General features: G+C 31.2%; 5 protein-coding genes across 6 annotated transcripts; 2 read left to right on the top strand and 3 right to left on the bottom strand.

The window, feature by feature from the left end:
• Positions 1-455: 455 nt before the first annotated feature.
• LOC123302248 (putative ubiquitin-conjugating enzyme E2 38) lies at positions 456-4,840 on the bottom strand. Of its 2 annotated transcripts, none has more exons than XM_044885105.1 (6): positions 4,620-4,840; positions 3,578-4,033; positions 2,591-2,859; positions 2,093-2,264; positions 1,902-2,016; positions 456-568 (listed from the first exon to the last, which is right to left on the bottom strand). In XM_044885105.1, the coding sequence occupies exons 1-6, from the start codon at positions 4,743-4,745 to the stop codon at positions 504-506; spliced, it is 1,203 nt and encodes a 400-aa protein (XP_044741040.1). In that variant the 5' UTR covers positions 4,746-4,840; the 3' UTR covers positions 456-503. The 2 variants fall into 2 exon arrangements, with proteins under 2 accessions (XP_044741040.1, XP_044741039.1); XM_044885104.1 differs by having other exon boundaries at positions 3,578-4,036; positions 4,620-4,838.
• A 749-nt stretch (positions 4,841-5,589) lies between these two features.
• Positions 5,590-5,985, top strand: LOC123302561 (cytochrome b-c1 complex subunit 10-like). The gene has a single exon (XM_044885532.1). It carries the CDS (start codon positions 5,708-5,710, stop codon positions 5,915-5,917), a length of 210 nt encoding a protein of 69 aa, XP_044741467.1. The 5' UTR covers positions 5,590-5,707; the 3' UTR covers positions 5,918-5,985.
• Positions 5,986-7,688: 1,703 nt separating this feature from the next.
• On the bottom strand, positions 7,689-11,377 carry LOC123302174 (succinate--CoA ligase [GDP-forming] subunit beta, mitochondrial). Its single transcript, XM_044885003.1, has 5 exons — positions 11,284-11,377; positions 10,951-11,089; positions 10,777-10,876; positions 9,775-10,040; positions 7,689-8,546 (listed from the first exon to the last, which is right to left on the bottom strand). Exons 1-5 carry the CDS (start codon positions 11,335-11,337, stop codon positions 7,846-7,848), a joined length of 1,260 nt encoding a protein of 419 aa, XP_044740938.1. The 5' UTR covers positions 11,338-11,377; the 3' UTR covers positions 7,689-7,845.
• Positions 11,378-15,662: 4,285 nt separating this feature from the next.
• LOC123303045 (zinc finger protein 271-like) lies at positions 15,663-19,758 on the top strand. Its single transcript, XM_044886142.1, has 4 exons — positions 15,663-17,082; positions 17,182-18,045; positions 18,130-18,700; positions 19,698-19,758. The coding sequence occupies exons 1-4, from the start codon at positions 15,663-15,665 to the stop codon at positions 19,756-19,758; spliced, it is 2,916 nt and encodes a 971-aa protein (XP_044742077.1).
• Positions 19,759-20,558: 800 nt separating this feature from the next.
• LOC123302247 (protein AAR2 homolog) lies at positions 20,559-21,763 on the bottom strand. The gene has a single exon (XM_044885102.1). It carries the CDS (start codon positions 21,678-21,680, stop codon positions 20,559-20,561), a length of 1,122 nt encoding a protein of 373 aa, XP_044741037.1. The 5' UTR covers positions 21,681-21,763.
• Between the last annotated feature and the right edge of the window lie 3,136 nt (positions 21,764-24,899).

Here is a 24,899-nt window from a genome sequence, read left to right as displayed (position 1 = left end):
ACTATTCTTGTAGTTTTGATTCAATATTCTCGTGAATTCAGCATGCGAAATGATTTAAAAAACAATTTCGAGACAATTATAAAGATTCGGAGTATTTTTGTACCATTTTCCCTGATCGATTCTAAAATTGACAAATTACAGACTTTCCAAGTCAATCGCCATCTATGTTTATTAAATCATTAAACTTTTCCAAGAAACATTTTGCCATAAAATTTTCGCTAGCTGTCACTCCAAAAAATGTGTATCCACTCTTGTCTCGATTTTAATATCTTATAAAAATGTATTATCGTATTATCCAAGTATTTGATTTTTCCAAAAATTGAGCCATTTATTTTAAAAGTAGCACATGATTTTCCTTAATTACACATTTTGTGCAATTTAATTAAAAATTAATTAATTAAATTAAATAAATTTCCCTTAACTTTTAAAATAAGTAAGTTCTAGATTTTCTTTTTGTTTGAATGTGTAAAAATATATTGTTTTATAGTAATTAGTTTTTCGTCCTATAATTTTAGAAGAGGATATGAAGATGATCCTAAAAATGTTTCACCATTATACGCTCGAGTATCTAAACAAACAAATTTTTTTGGAAATTTATTTTCTATATTCGAGATACAAAAAACTTATTGAACCTGCTTGCAAATAATAATTGGGTATTAAAATTAATAAATAATGGGGTTTAACCTCCGTTTCTCTGACATATACACCTATAACAGAGGCCACCCACATCATTATTTGTTAATTTTTATTTATTTAATTACAAACATATTAACAATTAAATTTTGATGTGGGTGGAGTCGGTTACTTCGTTCTTATAGAAGCGACGACAATTTGATCAATTCTACCGCCCTCATTAGTTATAATTGTTCACACTGCCGCTGCCTGGATTCGAACCCGCAACCTAAGTCTAAATAGACAAACAGTCAAAGACAAACGCCTTGGACCGTTCGGCTATTTAGGCTCTAATAGGGTAATATTATACATCCATTTTAAAAAGTATCCCAATTCAGGTATGATTAATAAAAGGCGGCTGACGGCAGTTTCTGACGCGCTATAATACTACTATGAAATCTAACGTAATCATTGTCTTAGAAGCGTCACTGTATGCACAGTCCTGTAAAGAGTATGTCTTATACATGGAGGTATTTAAGAAAAAATGCTATAATGTTACTGAAGATATGGCAGTAATGAAAATTCAATATGGTGACCACCAGACGCCATATTGTGAAAATGTGTATTCCTATGTGGTACACTAGAGACCAAACGCGTCGGTCGATTTTGCTGATTCTGATGTCAATTGATTTGTTTTAACCTTGCGAGTGCTACAGACTTGAAAATAATGAAGCTTCAATATGGCGACCACCAGACGCCATATTGTAAACAAGAAAAAAATGAAAGTCGGCGAACTATGTCAAGTGGGGTACCATAAACAGACAAATCAATTAACGTAATAATCGAAGTTGACATCCCCAAAAGGCACTTTCTTTAAACTAAATCAATTGAATAAAAATTCTCCAACATTTAAGCTCAATTTGAAGGGGCTGCGGAGATGCGCAAAGCTTTAAAAGTCGTGAGAACATAATATTTCAACACAAAAAAAGGAATGAAAGGCTCGGAAATTGACACTACCAAAACGTACAAATTTTCAAGTGCTCAGCTCAAATTGGATAGGCTGTAAAGGTAATACAGTTTTAAAAATGTCGAAAAGGACCCGATTCCCTTATGAATCCCACTTCTATCATTTGGACTAAAGAAAGTCACTGGGGGGTTATGAAACGGATTTATAATGCAACCCTAGCCCTTTCCGTTGGTTTTTTATATAAACAGAGATTAAATCCATATTTTCGTCGAAAATATGACTAAACATTTTTGCAAGCAGGTTCATTCAAATAACTACTTACGAGTTGATATATAAAATTCATTCATTGCATATTTCCAAGTCCAAATACGTGCTTGATCCTCATACGCTTGGCGATCTGTTTCATACAATTTGGCTATGTCTGGTTCCATTGACACCTGAAATTTAGAGTAAAATTCACGTTTTGAATTTCACAAGTCTTCAAAAGCTGTCTTAATAAATTTAAATAATTACCTCAGTATATGGATCCGTTAATAATGACTGAATTGAAATAAGCACTTTGCAAATAGTTAGCGCCAACGACCAATTATGATTAATAGCATCGATGCCAATATCACCATGTCTGGATATGTTCGGGTGGAATATTTTCGTCAAAAATCGTACAATTGGAGGACACATTGGATAACTGGAAGATATTAAAGAAATATTTTTTAAAAAACTCGTTAACATCAGAATTAAATCAACTTGCCTTCTGTCAAAAACATGAAATGCTTAAAAATGTCATTTAATTGTTTTAAAAAGGTGGTTAAAGGGGCTGAGAGGTTGCTACCCCCAAAAGGCATGGCACTAACTCAACTTACATACCTATTTCCAAACTTCTAGCGAAATTTGAATAAAGAGTAGATTGATTTTTCAATTAAAAGCGGTTTAAGAAAATCTTTATCATAATATAGGGCCTAAAACACCTCGAAATGCCACCTAGCACTTAAAAAGTAGTTTAAAAATTCTTACCTATAAGGTACTTGAATATACAAATAAAATAGGCCGCCTTCATATGGACTACCAGTGGGTCCTTTAATTGTCGCTTGCCAATGACAACATGTCATTTGATCTAATGGCATTGCTTGTATCCCTTCAGGTGGATCAGTACGCATTAATTTTAATTCACTGCGTAAACGATTACGTCGCCAATGATTTTCTTCTTCGTTTGGTGTTTTTTGTAACGCCATTTGTCGAATACACGATAAACAGCATGAACTTCGAATTAAATTCGAATACGTCTACAAAATTTAAATTTATATATGCTACAAATTTACAAATAATGCTTGTCAGAGCAAACTTCAGAAATAAAGAACAAATATACCAATTTCCACATAAACAAGGATACTATAACATGGACGTATCGCAGAGAGGGCAGGTAAGGGTCGCTGTTGTCCTTGTATGTGTTTATGTCAAAATACTGTTGAATTAATAAAATCTTTATGCCAAAAATATCTAATTTGCCCTCTCTAAACCAAAAATTCATCCGTAGTTAATGAGTAAAGCTATGGCATGGAACGTCAGAGGACTAGGAGTCCAAATTCGCCAAAATTTCTTCATATCAAATAATAATGTTAAAAAAGTTACGTTTATTCAAATACGAACATCATATACTCCCTTGCTCTCACTTATCCCCCTTCCATAACACTGGAAATAGGGATGAGGATACAGTTTTCAATACTTCATAACGCAATGAGTATATCAGAAAGCACTGGTAGGACAGATGGCCATAAATTGCATTTCGTTCACTCTTTTTACAGAAATCTTTAATTTATGCTTTATAATGATATGCATAGATGGCGCAGTAAAATGTAAAAAAATAAATTTAATTTTTATGTTTATTATTATTTTTATATCTTTACCAATTGTAGCTCATGTGTTATTCTGATGCATGAGTTATATTATTGTACAGTTTCACTAAAATTTATTGATAAGTTAGGATATTTGTCAAAAACTCACCTCAAACCAATCTTCAATTTTATTGAAAGGTTTAAATAACGGCCAACGTCGTACCGTATATTTACCCCAATTCGATGGATGCATATACAAATCAAGAAGCTTTCGCCATTGTCGACAAACATTTCCGACACTCCACAGGGATAATTCATCTAAATATGAGAGTACTGTTAACATGACCTCAGGTGGTAAACATGTAATATCACTAACAAAACCATTCGAATTCTTCGATGTAATCTGTAAGGTTGACATTCTTTCTAATTGTTCTTCAACCGTGGGCAGTGCTATTATATCAACCGGAGTGGAACTATTCTCGTCACTAACACTTGGTGGGGGTAATTCAACGGCATCCAGGTCAACGAGTACTTCTGGCACATTATTGTTTTTGTGTTCACGACTTTCGGCACTGTAATATGGATCTGTTGGCTCATCGTTTCCACTGTCGCCATCGTCAATTTCCTGCTACACAGAAAAATCTGTAGAAATATTTACAAATGTGATATGGCGGATCCAAAAGGGAAGTTTGGGCTAAAGTTTGATTATCAATCGCTCTCTTTTAAGAAAAATACCTGGGATGAATTTTCGAATGCAAATATTAAGGAGACTCGAGATATGGAAAGAATTTTGTACTGATTTCTCCAGTTAAAGTTTTTTTTTTCAAAAAGGGGGTATGGAAGAAAATTGCCATTAATAGAAATAGCTGATTCCACCATTTTGCGTAAATTGAGTTGATTATTTTAGAATTTTTTATTAAACTATTTTCATTAAAATCGGAGTCTGAAATTTTGAAAAAATGTGGTTATAATTTTTTTATGGATTTCAAATGAATTAAAAATATTATGATAAGAGTTTGAATCTTGCTAATATTAGAAATTAATCGAGGAAAACTGGATTCATATTCTAAAAAAGTTAGAGATTAATCTTGAATCATTAAGATTAAGACTGTCTGAATTAATTGATCCCTAAATCGTGGACATACATTAACCTTCACTGGAAAGGAAATCCTAGATCCCCCACCGTTAAATATGTAAAGAGAATGGCTTACCTGTGTTTGAAAGAACACATTTACATGAGTTTCGAGAAAATCGGGAAACAAAAATGCATGACAAATTGAACAAACAGGTTCTCCATAACTTGGACTGTAGAATCCATTACAAAAATAGCAATGCATTTTTGTTTTGTAGCCTTATAAATATTTTAATTTGGAGTGTTATTATACAATTTATTAAAACAACTATTAATCATTTTAATATTTTGCTTAAGTGGCATGATTTTTTTTCGAAACGTCAAATCATCACAGGATGTTATGATTTGAAGTTAGTTGTTTTGTTGTTGTTTAGGTTTGTTTCAGTTGGTTCTATAAAAGAATATTATTTATAGTGTAACTGTGTAAGTGCTGCCTCTATAAATTATATCCAAAACTGTTCTGCATATCGTTAATGCAAAATGTCACAAAAAACTAAATACACTTTTACAATTTCGAAATCAAAATAATATGCTACCGAAAATCCCCCTACCACCTACCCCAAGGGCCCTCGGACCCCGACCGGCAAATCTTGCATTGAATTAGCTTGTGCTATGAACATTGTCCCCACACAAGTGGTTCTTTAGTCTACTGTGGACAGTTATGTATACATATTTTTTCGGAAACTTAAAACTAATCAATCATTTTCTCCAAATCGAGTTCGTTGTTGACCTAACGTTGGTACCCAATATACATTTTACATTTTTTGCAAAAAGTTCTTACAAATAGTTTGTTTGTTGATTTTATTGTTTTAAAAGTTGCTAAAATATGTATCGCCTTGCTTTGTAGAACCTTTGTGGATATTTATATATTTCAACAATATAAGAATCTTAAGTATAAACAGTTTAAACGTTGATCCTGGGCATTAACTCAGTATAGGCAGGATGATTAAGCAATCAACTCGGTTATATTTCTTATTTCATTATTTTTGTTGAACAAACCTAACTTTTGAACATTTTTGTACGATAGATGGAGTTAAATATCACCTGATTGAAGCTAAATGCAGATTATTTCAATCATCTGTGCACTATAAAAAGGTTAGCTCAATATCGAATTTTTTTCGAGAAAATTCTTCCATTTCGAAAGTACAAACAAAATTTTAAACAAAAATGCCTGGCGGAGGTTTACCTGGACCATTAAAACAAATCGGTAAAAAACACATAGAAGTTGCGTCAGCGTTTATGCCATCAGCATCAATTTTTGGAGCAGCAGGAGGAGCCTTTATGTTATATTTCACCGACTGGAAAGCTGTACTTCAATACGTTCCATTCTACGGTGGTAAATTCAAGACAGACGATGCAGACAAACCCGCAGAATAAATGTATTTAAAATAAATCGTTATTTCGTTTAAAGTAAAATATCGAAAATTGTAGATACCAAAATAATATTATGTAATCAATATGTGAATCCTAAAATAAAAAACGTTTTAATTTAAACAGTGTGGAAGTTTTTATTTCTTAATCATATTATTTATTTTTATTTTGAAAATTAATTTTTTATATATTATAATTTTTTTTACATTGAATTATCTTGGAGTATCTACGTAATATGTGTCAAGGGTATGACGGGTGTCCCGTAAGAATCGCATAACGATAACGCAGAAAAATTTTCGAATCGAGATAAGCTTTCGTTAATTTTAATTAATTAAACTATTAATTTCATTAGTAGATGTGTTTGACTTCATACGGCCAATTATTGGTACAATTAATTAAACGAAGATTTATCTCGTTACTAATACATTAGTTCGGAGAATTTCTGATAATTTTTCTGCTTAGAATTTTATTATTACTACATCATCTGACTTCGGACATTTTGAGTAACTTCAAAGGGTACATGGATAGGTTTATATTTTACATTCATCTCAATTTTCATGAAAACAAGTGCGGACCCAAAGAGATATTTTAAGTAATTGGCAAATCACGGTAAAAATTCAGCTTTGTTAAGAATAATCTTAGAAAGCCAGAAAAACACAAAATTAAATCGAAATCCGTTGGCGGAGATAGTGAAAAATTAATAGTTTTTCCCTGTGATTGCGTTCATTCACTGATCCACGAGTTGGCCATGTCTCTAATGGGGTGTAGTTTATTCACGCTAATCGTCTACTCCAAATTACCTTGAGACTCACCCTAAACTCGGGTTTTGTCTAGGAAGTATGAATGACAATTTAACAATTTTGGGAGAAAGGAGCAAAAATTATATTTTTTGTTTAAATTCTCCGAAATACCTTTACCTTTGGTCGGAAATCGGAGATACACCTTGAGAATGGGAGACTTCGGCCCAAAATCGGATTGATAGCATGCCTCGTGTCTATATTTATTGTAATTAGGGCCCAAAAAACATAAAAATACAACTCATTTAATAAGTAGATGAATATTTTTCAATATATTTCAAGAATTTTTGTATTTATTGGCCTAAAATAGACCTTTACATTTTTTTTTTTTTTTTTTTTTAATGAAAGTAAATGTTTTGGTAAATGGGCTAATTTTTTTCCCCGATTTTTTTTAAGCGATATGACCGAGAAAGCAGACAATGAAAATCATTAAAATTCAAATTGGCGAAAACGATCCGGAAACACACGATGTTACACGAAGGTTGGTTTGACGTCATTTAAATTTGATAATAGTGGTATATTAATACAACTGTTGACACTGTTTTATTGTCATTGCTTGTCGGATTGGCATCACAGATCACGTGTGTGGTGGAGCCAAAAAAAATCGTTTTAAAATATTTCAAATATAGTGACTTTTTATCAATTTTGTTCATAGTGTTTTTATTGTTAAAAATGCATAATTTTTGAGTAACAGGCTCTACTAGACCTATATTTTCATAAAAAATTATCAAAAAGCATTTCTGTTTTTCATGAAAAAGGTCTATTATCCCATATTCTAAATTTCATCAAATTCCAAAAAAAATTCTTTGTCGTTTTCTGGATTTTTTTTAAAGGGATACAGAGAGGTCCAAGAATTTTGTAATTATTTTCTTCTTTCTGAAAGAGATACTCTTTAAGAAAATTCAAAACTCCACTAAGAAATAAGAATCACATTTATATAACAAGACTATTTTATTAAAAATTTCATATAAATGCAAAAAACATGCTTAACAATAAAAATTTTAACATTTGAGCGTAAATTTTTCGTTAGTGTGATATTATTCTTAAAATACTAAATTTTCTGTGAAAATATGAACAGTTTTCTTCTTTTTTGAATTAAAAATAGCATCCATAATTATTTTTGTAGGAACTTAATTATTACGATATGCTTTGTACGGCTTTTTGAGCAGCGTCTTCCAAATCATTTGCACTAATTATTGGCAAACCAGATTCGGCGATAATTTTTTTCGCTGCTGTAACATTAGTACCCTCTAAACGGACAATTAAGGGCACTCGAAGTTTTGTACCACGTGACGCGTTTACAATACCGTTGGCAATTGTGGCACAATTCACAATGCCTCCAAAAATATTTACAAGGATTGCTTTAAGGTTTTTATCCTGCTGCAGGATATCAAAAGCAGCTTTAACTTGATTCTCTTGAACTGAACCACCTACGTCTAGAAAATTGGCTGGATTACCACCATGTAACTTGATAATGTCCATGGTAGCCATGGCAAGACCGGCTCCATTCACCAAACACCCAATATTTCCATCCAATTGGATATAATTCAAATTCCATTTGGCAGCTTCAATTTCACGGGGATCACTTTCGGATGTATCTTCTTGTGCGAATAATTTCTTTTGTCGAAATGCGGCGTTATCATCGAAATTTAATTTTGCATCAACGCAGATTACTTTATTATCGTCTGTTTCAACTAGGGGGTTGATTTCTAATTGGACACAATCAGCGGTTACGAATAATTCGTATAAATTTTTTATTTGTTTCATTGCTTGTTTCTTTAGATCACCAGAAAATTTTAAGAAATCAGCGACTTCTGATGCGATTTCATCAGTAACACCTACAAAAAAAAATTATTTTTGAATCTTTTGAATCCAAAGCAGAAGTAATATATTTTCCTTGCATAAATAAATAAGTTCCAACCTTTTTCCAATTATTTAATAAAATTTGTTTATTTATGTCAACCCTAGTAGCCTGGTTTGTTACGGCGTAGTTTAAAACAGCTTCAATTTACTAATCTCTCCCAGACGTCATAAAGTTAAAAAATTCGATTTTTTTGATAGCACAGGCAAATTTGATCCGATCTAATTGGAATTTTTTTTGAAACCCACTTACTTTGGGTCATTCTTTTCAGCTGTGATGTCAGTTTTTCGCTAGCCATCACTTATATGCTTAATTCCGGGACCAGTACCCCACATTCTTGAAACCTATTAAAGCTAGGTTAATTATGATCACAAATTTGAAAAGTATGACCCAAATTTAGTAGGATTACATACTTTGTTTATCAAAATTGGATAAAATTTGGATGTGATAGAGCAAAATTAAATTTTTTGGATTCTGATGACGTCATAAAGTTAAAAAATTTGATTTTTTAGATAACGCAGAGAAATTTGATCCGATCTAATTGGAATTTTTTTTAAAACCCACTAATTTTGCATCGTTCTTTTCAGCTGAGATGTCAGTTTTTCACTAGCTATCACTTATATTCTTAATTCAGGGACCAGGACCCTACATTCTTTCAACCCATTAAAACTAGGTTAATTTAGATCACAAATTTGAAAAGTATGACCCAAATTTAGTAGAATTACATACTTGGTTTATAAAAATTGGATAATATTTGAATGTGATAGAGCAAAATTAAATTTTTTGGATTCTGATGACGTCATAAAGTTAAAAAATTTGATTTTTTGGATAACGCAAACAAATTTGATCCGATCTAATTGGAATTTTTTTTGAAACCCACTAATTTGGGGTCATTCTTTTCAGCTGTTATGTCAGTTTTTCGCTAGCTATCACTTTAGTGCTTAATTCCGGGACCAGGACCCCACACTCTTCTGGTTCATTCATCCTTTCGGTTGTGCACCATTATAGGGCTACCGGATTAGAGTGTCGTTAAGAGAGACGTCACTCTTCTCAAAGCTTATTATTTTTATAACCAAATGCTCGACGTTTGAAATCAGAAAGTGATTATGGCAAGCTCACCTTAATATCATTTATTTTCCGGAATTTTCTTATTTTAAAGTTTAAATTTTCTGTAACTATTCCCTTTCCCTGCTTTTAATTATTACCTTTGTTAATGTCAATTGGTGTAACTTTCAATAATTCCGGTGTTTTCTCGGCAACGGCTTCAATATCAACACCACCGGCGGGTGATGCCACAATGACGGGTCCATTCGCTTGACGATCCAATAATATACAAAGATATGTTTCACGTATGATATTTACACTCTCACCAACCATTACTTTCGATACCAATATACCCTCTTTGGGTGTTTGTTTGGTAATTAAACGATGTCCAATCATGTTTTCCACAATTTTCTCAATCGCCTTACGACTGTAAATAAAAAATATAAAAAAGTTACGTAATGATCAAAAAAAATATTTAACGGATGAAGTAATTAAAGGTGAGTCAAAAGTGCGAGGAGATGAAGTCTACATCCGTCTCTTCGTTTTAATCATATTTCCCCCTAAAATGTAGATTTGGGTACTGAATCGCAAGTCAACGTAGATAGGTGCGTTTTATTAACACGATTTATGAGGTTTTGGGGATGTTTAATTTGTTTCTGGTTACATTTTTTGCTTTTTTCGACGTTTCATTACTTTGCGCATCTCCAGAACCCTTCTAAATTGAGCTTCAGAATTGAAAAGTAAGTATGTTCAGATAATGTCAAGCCTTTTGGAGGTGTTGACTTTCTAGACCTAATCCCTCTTTTTTATTCCGGAATATTGTTTTTCGCTTTAGGGCTACGCATCTCTAAATTGAGTAAGAATTGAAAATTCGTTAGTGAATTGAGTTAATGTTAACGAAGAGTTTTTTCTTAGTATCAGCTGCCCGTCCCTTCCCGTTCTTTTTAATAAATATTCCATGTGTCAAAAAAACCAAGAACGGGAATGATTTTATATTTTAGCTACACTTTTCTTATTTTATTAATAATTGGCTGTCAATTTTTGGAAAATTTTTCATTAAATAGCATTTTCTTCATAATAATCTGAATGCATTTCTGATAGCAAAATACATTGAGATAAAAGCAAATATACGAATTTCCTTTGGTATAAATTTTTGAACTTACTCTTTTGTGATATGTACCCCACTTTTGAATCCATTATCAAAATATCCTTTTCCACGACCACCGGCTAAAACTTGAGCTTTAATTACGTATTCTTTAGCTTCTAAAAGCAATAAACAAAAAAATTGCATCAGACAAGCGTAATCAAAATATCTATTTTTGTAAATAAATACTTACGAAATTGTTTAAGATTTTTCTCAATATCTTTGGGACTGTCAATCAGTACAAATTTTTGTATTTCAATATCATGTTCTTCAAGCAAATTTTTACTTTGGTATTCCAATAAATTCAAATTACATGCCGATACTTTAAAAAGCTTTAAAAAATAGAGGTTAGGATTTATAAATCTTATTATCTAATTGCTAATTAAAAATTGGATTATATTTAATTAATATGTCAATTAAACCTAGATTTTTGCTACAACTATTTGAGTTTCAAATTTTATGTAACATATTTGGTATATAAAATACCGGGGAAAACCGGGTCATTGCAACTAAAATTTCAACTTACATTTCTTAAAATTGGTTGAAATATCGTAGATTTACTGGTTAAAAACACAGCCATTTTTGTTTTAATAAAATTTTTTTTATTAATTAATAATATATTTTGGTCTTTGGAATCACGTCTAACAAAAATAATCAAACTTTAAACTTAGTGGTGGGAGGGGGCAAAGGTATAACATGTTATAAGTTTTATCTATTTACTTTATAGATAAATTTGCGGTATTTGTATGGTATGTGTAAAGCTCATTTGAGTATATTTGCAAATTGAAGCTATATTTCATATTTGAAGAGAATGGCAGCAAAAAATATTCATTTTGGGAATTTCGATTCGAATTCAAAATTTGATTATTAGCGATAGAGTTACGTGTTCGATTGTTTCAATTACAATTTTGAACCAAATATTGGACACAAAAGAAATTTTTATTTAGGAAGTTTCTTAAAATAGAAATTACCAATATTGTAAATTTGATTTAAACCGCCTTTAAAATATATCATATGATGTTTGTTTTCATAAAGCCTGTTTTACATGGTTTTACATACATGTCATTGTAAATGTAACGTACCCTTTGAATATTTACTGTGGTAACAGAGTGAGAACCACCTCTCAAAGAGGATTAAGAAGGATAATAAATGTCATTGAGCTCCTCTATGTCCTTGTCATAATCATATTCGTGTGTTTAGTTTGAGTCTTTACAGGGTTAATCAAAAAGTCAAAAAACCTCAGCTCCGTGCTAACTCGACCTCATTAAAAGAGTGGGCAAGGCGTGAATCAGTGAATGAACGCAATCACAGGGGAAAAACAATTAATTTTTCACCAGCTCCGACTACGTATTAGAAATCTACGTAAAAAACGCTTTAACTTTTTACCTAGCGTTCTAGGAGGTTTTTAAAGAAAACTAATGTTAAAGAAAGCGTTAACGTTAGATAGCCGTTAGATACTGTTGAAACGCATGTTCTCACTACAGGTTTCGTAGATTTTAGTATAAACAAGTTGTATTAACGAGTAACTCTGTCCTTAACTTCTTATATTCCTTCTCTAGTGGTTTCTCTATCGATTGTCCAGATTCCAACGGCTTTTTCTTGGGGTTTCCGTGAATACTCTCTGAGAACACCGCTAATTCCAAAAAAAACCACCAGCAATACTCCGTTTGGTGGTAGAAACGCGGAATTTTATCGGAGTTGTAGAATTTTAGCTATATTTTCACAGAGAATTGCTGATTTTCTTTTGAAATATTGCCGGTTCGGAGTATTCACAGAAACCCCGAGTAAAAGCTCTGGAAACTCGTGTCGCAACTGCACCTAAAAGTTTGAATTTCTATCGTTTAAAGTTTCATCCAAAATTGATGATTTTTTCCCGAGTGTGTCGCTTCAACCGCTAGAGATAGTAACTAAAATAAGTTCCTTAAATCGTGTTCACACGATTCAACTTTAGATGAAATTCTTGGTAGAAGCTTTATTGCAATCGTGAACCAACTTTTTAATGGATCGATAAGAAACACTTGCAGACCTGAAAATATTCTTCTGGGACATTAAAGTAAAAACTGATTTTCTTGCTGGAGATTTATTTTATTGTAAAAAACATTACAATTTTTTTTAAACTTTTATATATTTGAAAATTTGGAAATAAACAGTTTCAAGAAAAATAAATATAAGATTGGAAGAAACCTACTTTGTTATTGTTATCGAAATTCTGTAGCATAACGAAATATTTTGTTTGAAGAGAAAAAAAGAAATTGCCAAAATAAAAATTTACTTCGATATATCCTAGAGTTCTCATTTATTATCTTTGATAATACAGTGGAGCCTCGACAACTCGAACCTCAAGGTAAATGCAAAAAATTTTCTAGTTAATGAGTTTTTGACTTAATAAAAAGTTCGAGATACCAGAATTTAATTGCTAAAATTTCGACTTAGAAAGGCGCGATTATATTTTACTAATTACGATGCCATTATATTTTACTAACTTACGAAGTCTGCTTTTTGAAATTCGAGTTACAGAGTATAAATATGTACTATCTATACCTCGCCAGGCAAATAACATCTTTTTCGAGCTACAATATCTAAAAAATTCGAGATACCTCGTATTAAGGGGTTCAGCGTAAAGAATGGCATTTTTTTTCGATTTATTGAAGATTACATCTTAACGAGGTTCCACTGTATTTACAGTATGTATACATTTATGTTCAACTAAATTAGTTTGTGTAGTAAATTTTTGTTCACAAGCATCACATGAAAATGGTTTAATACGATTATGCTTATTTAAATGTTCTTTAGTGATAAATTTTTGGTCACAAAAATCACACGAAAATGGTTTTTCTCCCGTATGAACATGTTTATGTTTAATTAAATAGTCTTTCGACTTAAAAACCTTATCACAAGTATCGCATGGAAATTTTTCCCCAGTATGACGTTTTTTATGTGCATGTAAACTGCTTCGATGAACAAATTTCTTATTACAAATTTCACATGAATAAATTGCTTCGCCCGTATGAATTAATTTATGTTGTTTTAAACTACTTTTAGCGGTAAATTTTTTATCGCAACTGTCACATGAAAACTGTTTATGTCCTGCAGTATGATTATTTTTATGGTAAATTAAACTGCTTCGATGGATAAATTTCTTCTCACAAAAGTCACATGAATAAACTGCTTCTCCCGTGTGAATACGATTATGTTTATTTAAATTTCCTTTAGTGGTAAATTTTTTGTCACAAAAATCACACGAAAATGGTTTTTCTCCAGTATGAGTTTTTTTATGAATGTTCAAACTGGTTTTCGAGGTAAATGTTCGATCACATTCGTCACATGAAAAACGTTGCCCGGTGTGAGTAATTTTATGATAATGTAAACTAGCCCCATTTATAAATTTTTCGCTACAAACATCACAAGAAAACGGTTTTTCTCCAGTGTGGGTTCTCTTATGTGTTATTAAACTACTTTTAAATGTAAAAGTTTGGTCACAAATGTCACATGAAATTGGTTTCACTCCAGAATGAGTCTTCTTATGTATATTTAAACTTGATTTAGCGGTAAATGTCCGGTCACAAATATCACAAGAAAAACGTCCAGTATGACTATTTTTATGATAATATAAACTAGCCCCATTTGTAAATTTTTCGCTACAAACATCACATGAAAACGGCTTTTCTCCAGTATGTGTTCTTTGATGTGTTTTTAAACTGCTTTTACAGGTAAATGTTTCTTTACAAACGTCACATGAAAATCGTTTCCCACTGTTTTTCACTTGATGGTGAACTAAATCGTTTTGATCCGTAAATGTTTTATCACAAAAATAAGATTCCTCCGTTTCCTCCAATATTTCTTCTTTTATTATCAGTTCAGAATGTAGTTCTTCAATTTCAAAATTTTCATTTTTAATTTGTTGTTGATAGTTTTCGGTTTTTTCTTCTTTAATTTTCGGTTCTGTTTCGATAATTATTTCTTCAATTTTGATGTTTTCGTAGTTTATTAAAGGGGCGATATTTCCTTCATGGCATGACATGGTCATGGTTTGTTTTTGTCTGATTTTTGAAGTTTTGAAGTTTTTTTCCCATTAAATATGTCAAAAATTGTTTACTCTGTGGGGTACAATTAAAGTCCTGTTTACACGATGCGAATCGTTTTGTTTCAACTGTTTCAAATAGATAGCATTCATCGAATGTAAGCAGTGAGCGCAAATGAGTTTTAATGAAACTGTACAGCAATATAGCTCATACTTCAGAATAACACATGAGATATAATTTATATAGATATATTAATAAAAAAAAAAAAATTTTAAAATTAATTTAATTTGACATGACCATAAATTACAGATTTCTGTAAAAGTAGTAATTTGACATTATCAATATAAAATATTTCACCGCCATCTTTTCTGATATACATAATGAATAATTACGACTATTATACATTTAAAAAAATAGAAAACCATACATATATTTTACCTGTGTAAAACAATTCTTACCATTATTTCGAGTGTTATAGAAAGGGGATAGGCGAGAGCAATCTTTATCAATCTTTACTTTTAAGCCCAGCGAAGCGGTTGGGTTTCACTCTAGTAAATTCATAATTTAATTATTATATCAATGTTATACAAAAATTGACGCATTTTTTGGAATGCGATTGCAATTTTTTCAAATATTAATTACATATCTTTTTAAAATAGTATTTGATATAACTTATTTTATAGATATTATGAGAACTATTTGTTTATTTGACATTAGCATAAAAATGGCGGACGATCATACTCACATAAATAGAACTTTAGTTCTACTGATCATTGAGCGCTGGATGCAGAGCGCAGCTAAGCTTGTCAAGAAGTTTTTGTAAACAATACACGATAAAAATATTTATTATCGATAAATAGAAAACAATTATTTGGCGATAATCATGGAATTTAATGATCTAACTAATGCAGTGTTTATAAAAACTGAAAATTTTACAACAGAACCAGAAGAAAATGATAACACAACAGGACTGATAAATGAATATACTGATGAAAAATCAATTCTAATCAAAGACGAAACTAATAAAATCGAAGAATTAATTCATGAAGAATTTGATGAAGAAGCTTTACAAAATAAAAGTGTACTTACGGACAATAAGCCTTTTTCATGCGATATTTGTGATAAGAAATTTCCATCACGAAGTAAAGTAGCTGAACATAAACGATGTCACAGTGACGAACAACCATTTTCATGTGATATTTGTAACAAAAAATTTACTCACTCGAGTAGTTTACGAAGGCATATAAAAGCTCATACCGGACTAAAAACATTTTCTTGTGATATGTGTGATAAAAAGTTTTCAATACGATACAAGTTAGTGGAACATCAACGATGTCACAGTGATGAAAAACCATTTTCTTGTGATATTTGTGAACGACGATTTACGAATCAATGGAGTTTTAAAAGACATGTTAAAGCTCATACCGAAATTAAAACTTTAACCGACAGTGATAACAACACTCAAACTGTGCGAGAAAAACAGTGGAAATGTGAAATTTGTGATAAAAGTTTTACTCTTAAAGGTTCTTTAGATTCACATAAACGTATTCATAGAGGGGAAAATCTATTTTCTTGTGATAAGTGTGATAAGAAATATCCAATACGAAGTAAGTTAGTGGAACATCAGCGATCGCACAGTGATGAAAAACCATTTTCTTGTGATATCTGTGAACAAAAGTTTAGTCATCCAGCGAGTTTAAACAGACATAGAAAAACTCATTCCGAAATGAAAACTTATACGGACAGTGATAATAACATCCATACGGTACGAGAAAAACGGTGGAAATGTGATGTTTGTGAACAGAAATTTGCCAGCAAGTTTAATTTAAAAGAACATAAATTCATTCATACCGGCGAAGCGCGATTTTCTTGTAATGTTTGTGGTAAGAAATTTATTCATCGAAGAGGTTTGTTCACACATAGTGTTTCTCATACTGGTGAAAAGAAATTTTCCTGTGAAATTTGTGATAAAAAGTTCACACTCAAAGAAAATCTACGTAGACATTTACGTATGCATGCCGGAGAAAAACCGTTTCAATGTGATTTTTGTGAGAAAACATTTGGACAGCGTGCGACTTTAATGCAACATAAACTTACTCATACGGGCGAAAAATCATTTTTATGTGATGTTTGTAATAAAATCTTTGCGTCGATGAAATATCTACGTCGACATCAAAGAACACATACCGGGGAAAAACCGTTTTCTTGTGATGTTTGTAATAAAAAATTTGTCGCTAGACAGGGTTTAATTGAACATAAACGTGTTCACACGGGGGAAAAACCATTTACGTGTGATTTTTGTGGTGAAAAATTTATGAATAAAATGATTTTGAAGAGGCATAAACGAATTCATAGCAAAAGTTTTTCATGTGATGTTTGTGATGAAACTTTTGATCTGGAAGAAAGTTTAATTTCACATAAACACGTTCATGCGGGAGAAAAAGCTTTTCCTTGTGAATTTTGTAATGAAAACTTTATCAATTTACCCGACTTAACAAATCATAAACGTATTCATACAGAGGAAAAATTATTTTCTTGTGATGAAACTTTTAAACTGGAAGAAAGTTTAATTTCACATAAACACGTTCATACAAGAGAAAAAGCTTTTCCTTGTGAATTTTGTGATGAAAAATTTATCAATTTACCCGACTTAACAAATCATAAACTTATTCATACGGAGGAAAAATTGTTTTCATGTGATGTTTGTAATGAAACTTTTAAACTGGAAGAAAGTTTAATTTCACATAAATACATTCATACAGGAGAAAAGCAGTTTTCCTGTGAATTTTGTGATGAAAAATTTATCTATTTATCCGACTTAACAAATCATAAACGTATTCATACGGGGGAAACATCGTTTTCAGGGGATATTTGTGAGAAAACTTTCACACAACTAAATGATTTAGTCGAAAATACCGGGGAAAATCCACTTTTGATCAAAGAGGAAAATATTAAAACTGAAGAATTACACAGCGAATTCATTATTAAAAGTGAAAATCTTGAAGAAATCAACGAAGAACCCGAAAGCACATTGATCGAGGAAAATCAATGTGATATTACTCATCCCGGGAGTTTAATCAAAGCTTCTACCGAAATGAAAACTGAAAACAGTGATACACTCTCTTATACTGAACAAGAAAAACAATGGAAATGTGATATTTGTGATAAAAGATTTTCCGCTAAGAATAATTTAGCTTCACATAAATCCACTCACAGTAGAACACGATTTTCCTGTGGTTTTTGTGGTAAAAAATTTATTCATCAAAGTAGGTTATTGACACATAGTGTTGTTCATACTGGCGAAAGAAAATTTTCATGTAAAATTTGTGGTCGAAAATTTTCATTCAAAGAAAATCTACGTAGACATTTACGTATACATGTTGGAGAAAAACCATTTCAATGTGATTTTTGTGATAAAAAATTTGGACAACGTCCTAAACTATTGCAACATAAACTTAGTCATACAGGGGAAAAATCATTTTCATGTGATGTTTGTATGAAAACATTTGCATGTCGGGAATATCTACGTCGACATAAAAGAATACATTCGGGGGAAAAACCGTATTCTTGTGATTTTTGTAACAGAAAATTTGTTGATAAGCAAGGTTTAAGTAGACATAAATATATTCATACCGGATTTTTATGTGATTTCTGTGATGAAAAATTTATCTGTTTATCCGATTTAACAAAACATAAACTTATTCACAGAGAGGAAAAGCTGTTTTCATGTGATGTTTGTGAGAAAACATTCTTGGAACTACACAGTTTAGTCGAACATAAAGTCGAATCACACAGTGAATTAATTAATAAAAGCGAACATGTTACAGCAATCATCGAAGAACCCGAAAACATATCTGCACAGTCTAAGACAAAAAACATTTTTCAATGTGATATATGTGAGAAAAAATTTACTTCACAAAGGTATTTAAATCAACATCAACGAGTTCACAACGGGGAAAAACCTTTTCAATGTGATGTTTGTAATAAGATTTTCACATATCAAAGTAATTTGATTGTTCATAAACGACTTCACACGGGAGAAAAACCCTTTTCCTGTGATATTTGTGATAAAAGATTTACGCAACAAAATCAATTAAAACAACATAAAAATAAAATGCATACTGAAGAAAAACAGGAACAAAAATTTTCATGTGAAGCTTGTGATGAGATATTTACTTATCAAAGTTGTTTAGAAAAACATAGACAAATTCATAGTTTTTAGTTTGTGGCATGCTTTTCATACGATTCACGTCACGAAATCTTGTTAGATAAAAAAACGATTATTCAAAAATTAAGGATGTTTGGGAGGTATATCAAAATTATGGAGGGTAGAGGTAATAAGAGTTTTAAAATTGACCAGAATGGCGCTTGTGTAGCAAAAGGATTGTTTTGAATTTGTCTATCCTTCTCTTATAGCATGTTTAGATATCTATCCTACTCTTATTACTTTGATCACTTCTTTTAAAACATACACTTTTGCTACAGCAGCGCCATCCTTATTTACTGCTTTTCAGCTGTTTTTGCTGATACTCTCCGATGGTCCTCATTACTTCTACCCTCTTTAATCAAAATGTTACAAAACGAATGAAAACTTAGTAAGTAGGATGCGCTTCAATTAAGATAGTTCATTTCCAAATCACTTCGTCAAATCAGCAATCATTTTTGTTTGTCTGTTACGCTTTCACGCAAAAACTACCGAATAGATTTGAATGAAACTGTACAACAATATAGCTCATACATCAGAATAACTCATGAGCTATAATTAATAAAAATATATTTAAAAAAAAATGTAAAAATTAAATTTAATCAGACATTTATCTGCTCCATCTATGATCATTATTTTGAACCATAAATTAAAGATTTCTGTAAACATTTAAAACAGTAAATGCAAAACAATTCATGGCCATCTTTCATTTAGTATTAAAACTGTTGGAGGCATTCTACAAAAATGCAGATGTTCACGAATTGCTAGTATTTAGTAATTTTGCCTCTAATTGTACGTTCCAAACATCCTTAGTTATATCGGGTAAATGTACCAGGTAATGACTCACTAATCGACTGGACACTACATTCAGAATACCCTCTTAGACATACTTGAAGCCAAAATTTAAAAAAATTACTTTATACAATTTTATTTCGAAATGTAAATAATTTTTTTTAATAAAAAATGATTTTCATTGATTGTAAAACTCTATTTTTACTATTCCTTAAATATATCTCCTTAAAATGAATTTGGATTAGTCTTCCGAAAATCAAAATGGATATTACTGACTGTATTCTACACTAGATGAAGATATTAGAAAGAATTTTTTCCAACGAAGCTAAAAGGTACTTTGGAAGCAGAGGGCCCACCTGTGTAAAAATGTTATCCAAGAGGAGGTAAGTAATCAGGTAGGTAGATTTCGATTATAGCTCTTACGGGAATGATACAAGCTTTTTGCAGACTTTTTCAGAGTTTCTAAGACTTTTTATTTCTTAAAATATTTTTTCCACCTGGCACCAGGGACGTTAAATAAAATTCGATATTTCAAAAACTAAATCATATCTTGAAAAATTTCCTTTTTTTAGATCACTGAATCTTCCACAAAATTTTCAATATTTTCTATTTAAATCTACCTTTTTTTCTAATAAAATTTCGAGTCCGTTTTTAAAGTTGTCCGGATCTCTAATTACAGCCACGGATCGGTCTGCGGAAGGTCTTAGTAGCGGTACCGATGAAACGTTAAAATTAAACAAGCAAATTAAAAAACAGAAAATTTATTTATTTTTTTTTTCAAATTTATAATTTAACAATAACTGGAGCTTCATCATCATCTTCTTCGTCCAAATTGGAAAAATCCCAAAAATAAATATCACTTAAACGTTCAGCAAAACGTTTTGCTTTCGATTTTAATTTTCCATCAACTGTACTATTTTGAATTGCACAAAACAATTGCCGTAATTTTAAATATGCAAAGTTATTATTGGCCACAATATCAGCTAAAAATTCTTCAGGCACTTCCAATAATTGTGCTTCGAAAACCGATAGAAACGTATCGAAAATAATACGATACTTTGTAATGGCAAGTTCACACGAGCAAATAATATTCACCAGACGTTTCCACTGTTCGAATGCTTCTAAACTGTGACCGACCAGAAAACAAATGAACGTAAATTGCACTTCCCCAATGATTTCAATTGGGCGCGTGTAATTTTTAATTAAACATTCTAAAACGTACGTTGAATCCAATGAATGTTTTGTAATTTCGGCTGGAGTTGATCCATCTGGATAACTATTTTCGGGGAAGACCGTTAATCGTAGCTCAGTACCTGGAACTGGTTTTAGATCTGGTAATAAATCATCGTCGACATTATCAATTCCAGGTCGAGTACGACGTCTTCGTTTTAAACTTGGTGGATCTGGTTTGGTAATATCCCGTTTTTCGCATGAAACCAACTCCAATGCGGATCGAATTATCCCCGATGTTGGCTGTAACTTCTTCACGATATCATTATTTAAGTACGTTGTTAAATGTTTCCATTTAGGGAAGATATCATATGGATAAGCACCAAGAAATCGATCCAAATTCTTTAAATTAGCTCTCAGAGTATCAATTTCATTTGTATCTGTAATTGGTTTAATATCTTCGAGTTTCTTATCCCATTTAAGAAGTAGAATTTCTGTGCGTTGAAAATCATGCATGAATCCAGTCCTTGGTGCAACATCCCCCATATTCCCAACTGAGCTAAAGTGTATATAATGTAAACCTTGTGGTATCATTTTAACCCCACGAAAATTTTCTTCAGTGTTCCATGATTTTAGATCAATGCCAAATTCTGTACCTTCTGGAACACCAAGAAATATTATTGTACCACCTTCTTCAAATAATATTTTTGCTGTTTCTTGATCAATTTGCTCCATGTTTTTTCACATATACAATTTTGACATTTCTATTTTCACTATTGTTTTGTTTTCATACGATTTTAGAAACTATCATCGATTTTTTGCCACTTTTACAATTTATTTAACATTTATTCAAGAATAGAACTTTAATAATGGAAGCAATAAATAAATTGAATTAAAAAATTGAAAATAAGACTCAAATTATATTAATATGAAACGTATGAAGCTATAAAACCAAAATAAACAACAATGAATTTCGATTGTTTGCTATTAGCATAACTTTTTTAAGAAACCAACTTCAACTAGAGCTGTGCATATGTGAGTAAGATTTATTGTGGCTACCTCTACACTTAACAGTAAGATTGTTCGCCATCTTTATGCTAATGTCAAAAAGACAAAATTCTCTCGTATAATATTTTTAAATAAAGATCAGTTTTTTAAAAATTAATAATTTATTTATTATATTAACGCAAAATGAGAATTGACGCATTTTTATGGAATTTATTTGATATTTTTTTTCAAATTTTTGTATATAATATGTGTAATTGATATTTGAAAAAACATTGATTATGTTACATAACAAGGGAAAACAAACAATTTACTGAGTTAATTGTTGAAATACCATGTAAAGACAGAGTTGATTACGCAATCGTTTGTTTTTTTATGTCATATCAGTAAAGAAAGATAGCCAAACATACATACATACATACATACTTAACTGATACTTCCATATAATACAAACTATATAATTTGCACTTAATCTGCGCTCTCACGAGTAAACAGTGATGCTTACAAAAAAAAGTTCCGAACAAAAGTTGCTTATTTTTTTATAAGGAACATTTTTTACATTTAAACTTTTGTTTAAATGGGTCCTACGGACCAAAGACCCAATTGGGCTATGTTGCTCATTTACGAACTCGGGCGGACAGACGGACAGACAACCGGAAATGGAATAATTAGGTGATTTTATGAACATCTATACCAAAATTTTGTTCGTAGCTTCAATATTTTTAATCGTTACAAACTTGGGACTAAACTTAGTATACCTTGATATATTTCATATACATGGTACAAAAATGAGCTAATTTTCGTCTTATATTGAGTATGGATATGTATTATACATTTATCCTGGCTCCGATCTAAACAAACACTCCAATTAGCTTTGGGAAACATATATGCTTCCTTTCTTTTACATTAAGGATGTACGAGCACTAAGACAATTTTAAATAAAAAGTTTAGTTTTTTAAGTAAGACTAAGTCTGAATTAATTCTGAAAATTTTAGGCGGGTTGCTCGATTATTTAAGTAAATAAATGACTTCAAAAGTATGCATATTTAACATTGGTTTATGGTAAAACGGTAGGTGGATATGTTTTCATAGATTTCTTCAAAACTACTCGGTGGAAATTAAAAAAAAACCATTTAAAATAAATTTAGAACCTTAATAAATTATTGAAAACGAAAAAAAAAAAAACCTGTTGTGCCCGACTAGTTAAGGATATATGAGTACAGTAGTGGGCGCTTAATATAAGATGAAAATTGTTTAATTATTTAGCTTTCGATATTTTGAAAACCAAGGCAGATATTGAAAATTTTTATTTTTCGTCTACATTCATGAAGTTTACCATCAAAGTTAAAAATAATGTACAAATAATTTCAACCCTAAATCTAAAATTCCCTTGGTGCTCGTACTACCTTCGCTCAACAGTTCAACACACTATCTGTGGTAGTCACTCACTTTTTCGCACTTTGCGTTAGTTTTATTGGAGGCGTTTCCATGGTTTCCATGGAGGCGTTTCCGCTCTGTTTGGGTAGCGAAAAATTTTTTCGAATCATTTTGCAAATTTTCGTCTAGTAGACTTTGAATCGAAAAAAAAGGAGTTACCCAAATTAATAATAATGTCAAAATTATTTAATAAAACTAAAACGAAATTCTAAAAATATTTTTATAAATTCGTAAAATATTTTCGAAAAATGGAAGAAACAGACGATAAAATTGATATTTTGCAATTATTGCCTGAAGAAGTAGCATTGGACATTTTGAATTTGCTAGACGACAAAACTTTGATTAATTGTACTTCTGTGTCGATCTACTGGCATTATTTATGTCATTCGACGAAAAAGTTAGAATCACGTATTCGAAGTTATTTACCTGGTTTTGAAGAAACTTCAAAACCAAAATCTGGAACTTCAACTATGTTACGATCAGCACCCGGTGTTGTAATGCCAAGCAGTCAGAATCCTTGTAGTAATGAAGTAAGGCCGTGCTTAGTTTTACTAACAAAATTTCCCAATTGGAACATGTTCAGAAGATTAAAACGACGTCGTTCAAAAACTGTTCGTCCATCAAGAGTTTTTGGTTCTATTAAATTTACTGATGCATGAAGAAATCGTGACGTATAATTTGTTATTAATTATATACGGACATAATATCCTAGTTCCAGAATTGTTTCTGAATATATAGAAAAAAATTATACATTTTCTATGTTGAATTAACTATATTAAATAAATTTACCAATTATATCGAATTCGAGTTATTAATTAAGCAAAATTTATGCGTAGCTTTTCAAAGTAAAAATTTTTAGTTTAGGAATTATACATTTCTTTTTAAACGATGCTTTTTCTTTATGCTTTTTCCGGATTTTGAAAACATAAAAGAAATACCGGGCAACGGTAATAGTAGATGGAAAATTGACATTTCTTTAGGAGACATCTTTGACATATGAAACTAACCTAACTTACATAGTTACCTGACTCTTATGAATTCCACCATCCTAGATTCTTTTTGCAAATTTTGGAACAAAATAGCGGTTGGCTGAATTTTAAATTTGAACCCTACGAAGCAAAAATCACGAGAACCAGAAGTCGGAATGGATTTTAGCCAATGAATAATTTTTTCGAGGTTCAAATTATCTTAACAAGCAGTTTCAGGTAAACATCTCGGTTCAAATTAGCTTATAAGAAATTCATCTTAAAAGTATTTTTTCCGATTCAAAAGCGGTGAGTTTTTTAATTTTTATACTCTTATATGTGTAAAATATATCAAGGTATACTAAGTTTAGTGTCATGTTTGTAACTCTTAAAAATATTGATGATACGAACAAAATTTTGGTATAGGTGTTCATAAAATTACCTAAACAGTAAATTTCTGGTTGTCCATCTGTCCAATCTGTCCGTCTGTGAACACGATAACTCAAAAACGAAAAGAGATATCAAGCTGAAATTTTTATAGCGTGCT

The sequence above is a fragment of the Chrysoperla carnea genome, chromosome X, assembly GCF_905475395.1.
Source record: "Chrysoperla carnea chromosome X, inChrCarn1.1, whole genome shotgun sequence".
In the NCBI taxonomy this organism is placed as follows: Eukaryota; Metazoa; Arthropoda; class Insecta; order Neuroptera; family Chrysopidae; genus Chrysoperla; species Chrysoperla carnea.
This window is presented reverse-complemented; position numbering and strand designations above follow the sequence as displayed.

What these genes read in the sequence shown, in the direction of transcription:
- LOC123302248 (XM_044885104.1), bottom strand. Translation starts at nt 4,745, where the DNA reads ATGCATTGCTATTTTTGTAATGGATTCTACAGTCCAAGTTATGGAGAA. An exon ending in TATATTCAAGTACCTTATAG is followed by an intron (nt 2,265 to 2,590) that starts GTAAGAATTTTT and finishes AATATCTTCCAG; the next exon opens with TTATCCAATGTGTCCTCCAA. An exon ending in TAACGGATCCATATACTGAG is followed by an intron (nt 2,017 to 2,092) that starts GTAATTATTTAA and finishes TCTAAATTTCAG; the next exon opens with GTGTCAATGGAACCAGACAT.
- LOC123302561 (XM_044885532.1), top strand. Translation starts at nt 5,708, where the DNA reads ATGCCTGGCGGAGGTTTACCTGGACCATTAAAACAAATCGGTAAAAAA.
- LOC123302174 (XM_044885003.1), bottom strand. Translation starts at nt 11,337, where the DNA reads ATGGCTGTGTTTTTAACCAGTAAATCTACGATATTTCAACCAATTTTA. An exon ending in GGGGTACATATCACAAAAGA is followed by an intron (nt 10,041 to 10,776) that starts GTAAGTTCAAAA and finishes TTTTATTTACAG; the next exon opens with TCGTAAGGCGATTGAGAAAA. An exon ending in ACCAATTGACATTAACAAAG is followed by an intron (nt 8,547 to 9,774) that starts GTAATAATTAAA and finishes TTTTTTTTGTAG; the next exon opens with GTGTTACTGATGAAATCGCA.
- LOC123303045 (XM_044886142.1), top strand. Translation starts at nt 15,663, where the DNA reads ATGGAATTTAATGATCTAACTAATGCAGTGTTTATAAAAACTGAAAAT. An exon ending in ATTTACGTGTGATTTTTGTG is followed by an intron (nt 17,083 to 17,181) that starts GTGAAAAATTTA and finishes TTGATCTGGAAG; the next exon opens with AAAGTTTAATTTCACATAAA. An exon ending in AAAAAATTTACTTCACAAAG is followed by an intron (nt 18,701 to 19,697) that starts GTATTTAAATCA and finishes TCTTTCATTTAG; the next exon opens with TATTAAAACTGTTGGAGGCA.
- LOC123302247 (XM_044885102.1), bottom strand. Translation starts at nt 21,680, where the DNA reads ATGGAGCAAATTGATCAAGAAACAGCAAAAATATTATTTGAAGAAGGT.